The sequence below is a fragment of the Lepisosteus platostomus genome, chromosome 18, assembly GCF_059453375.1.
Source record: "Lepisosteus platostomus isolate fLepPlt1 chromosome 18, fLepPlt1.hap1, whole genome shotgun sequence".
Lineage (NCBI taxonomy): Eukaryota > Metazoa > Chordata > Actinopteri > Semionotiformes > Lepisosteidae > Lepisosteus > Lepisosteus platostomus.
The window spans coordinates 10087166-10087681 of NC_142628.1; the positions used below are offsets into that span (position 1 = coordinate 10087166).

At 39.0% G+C, this 516-nt stretch overlaps 1 protein-coding gene across 6 annotated transcripts in view; it reads right to left on the bottom strand.

Moving 5' to 3' along the window:
- The window catches only part of elp4 (elongator acetyltransferase complex subunit 4), a 135704-nt gene extending 135221 nt beyond the window's left edge, over positions 1 to 483 (bottom strand). For 2 of the 6 annotated variants that reach the window (XR_015928140.1, XR_015928141.1), the window contains exon 1: positions 259 to 480. Coding sequence is in view for 4 of the 6 variants with exons in the window: in XM_088611430.1 (XP_088467556.1) it covers positions 259 to 445 (187 nt within the window). In the remaining 2 variants the exon portion in view is untranslated. Of the gene's footprint in view, positions 1 to 258 lie in introns of all 6 variants that reach the window. The other 4 variants (XM_088611432.1, XM_088611429.1, XM_088611430.1 and 1 more) reach the window with 3 other exon arrangements.
- Between the last annotated feature and the right edge of the window lie 33 nt (positions 484 to 516).

Sequence of the window (516 nt, forward strand, 5' to 3'; positions counted from 1 at the left end):
TGTACCTTAAAATGAATTAACTGCGAAATGTTCAATTTCAGTTCACTACTGTATTTTATAGCATGTCAAGTTATAGACCACACACGTGCACTAAGAAACAGGAGGTACGACAATAAACTCGAGAGAGACAGGGTGACTACTTCATTAAATAATTACTTCATTTTCAGGAATGTGTCAGTTTACAAGTTGCCAGTCTGTCGTTTGCATAGAAGAAGCAACAGCACAGTTACAAAGAGGCTTAGATAATAAAAGACTAACCTATAACATAATCAAGAGATGTGACCCCAGTAGAAACAATAAGCTGTCCATTTTGAACGGATGGTCTAGTTCCAGGGATGGAGACGAACTTGCTGCGCGATTTCTTCTGAAAACTAGTTGTTCCAACTGTAACGCTAACACCTTGATTTAAACTAGCTTTATTCACGTTCTTCATGTGGGCAGCCATGTTTAGCGTTATGTTGACATAACTGAGGGCTCAGGAAAGCAGCTGACCAATCGAAAAGCGAATTCTTAGTT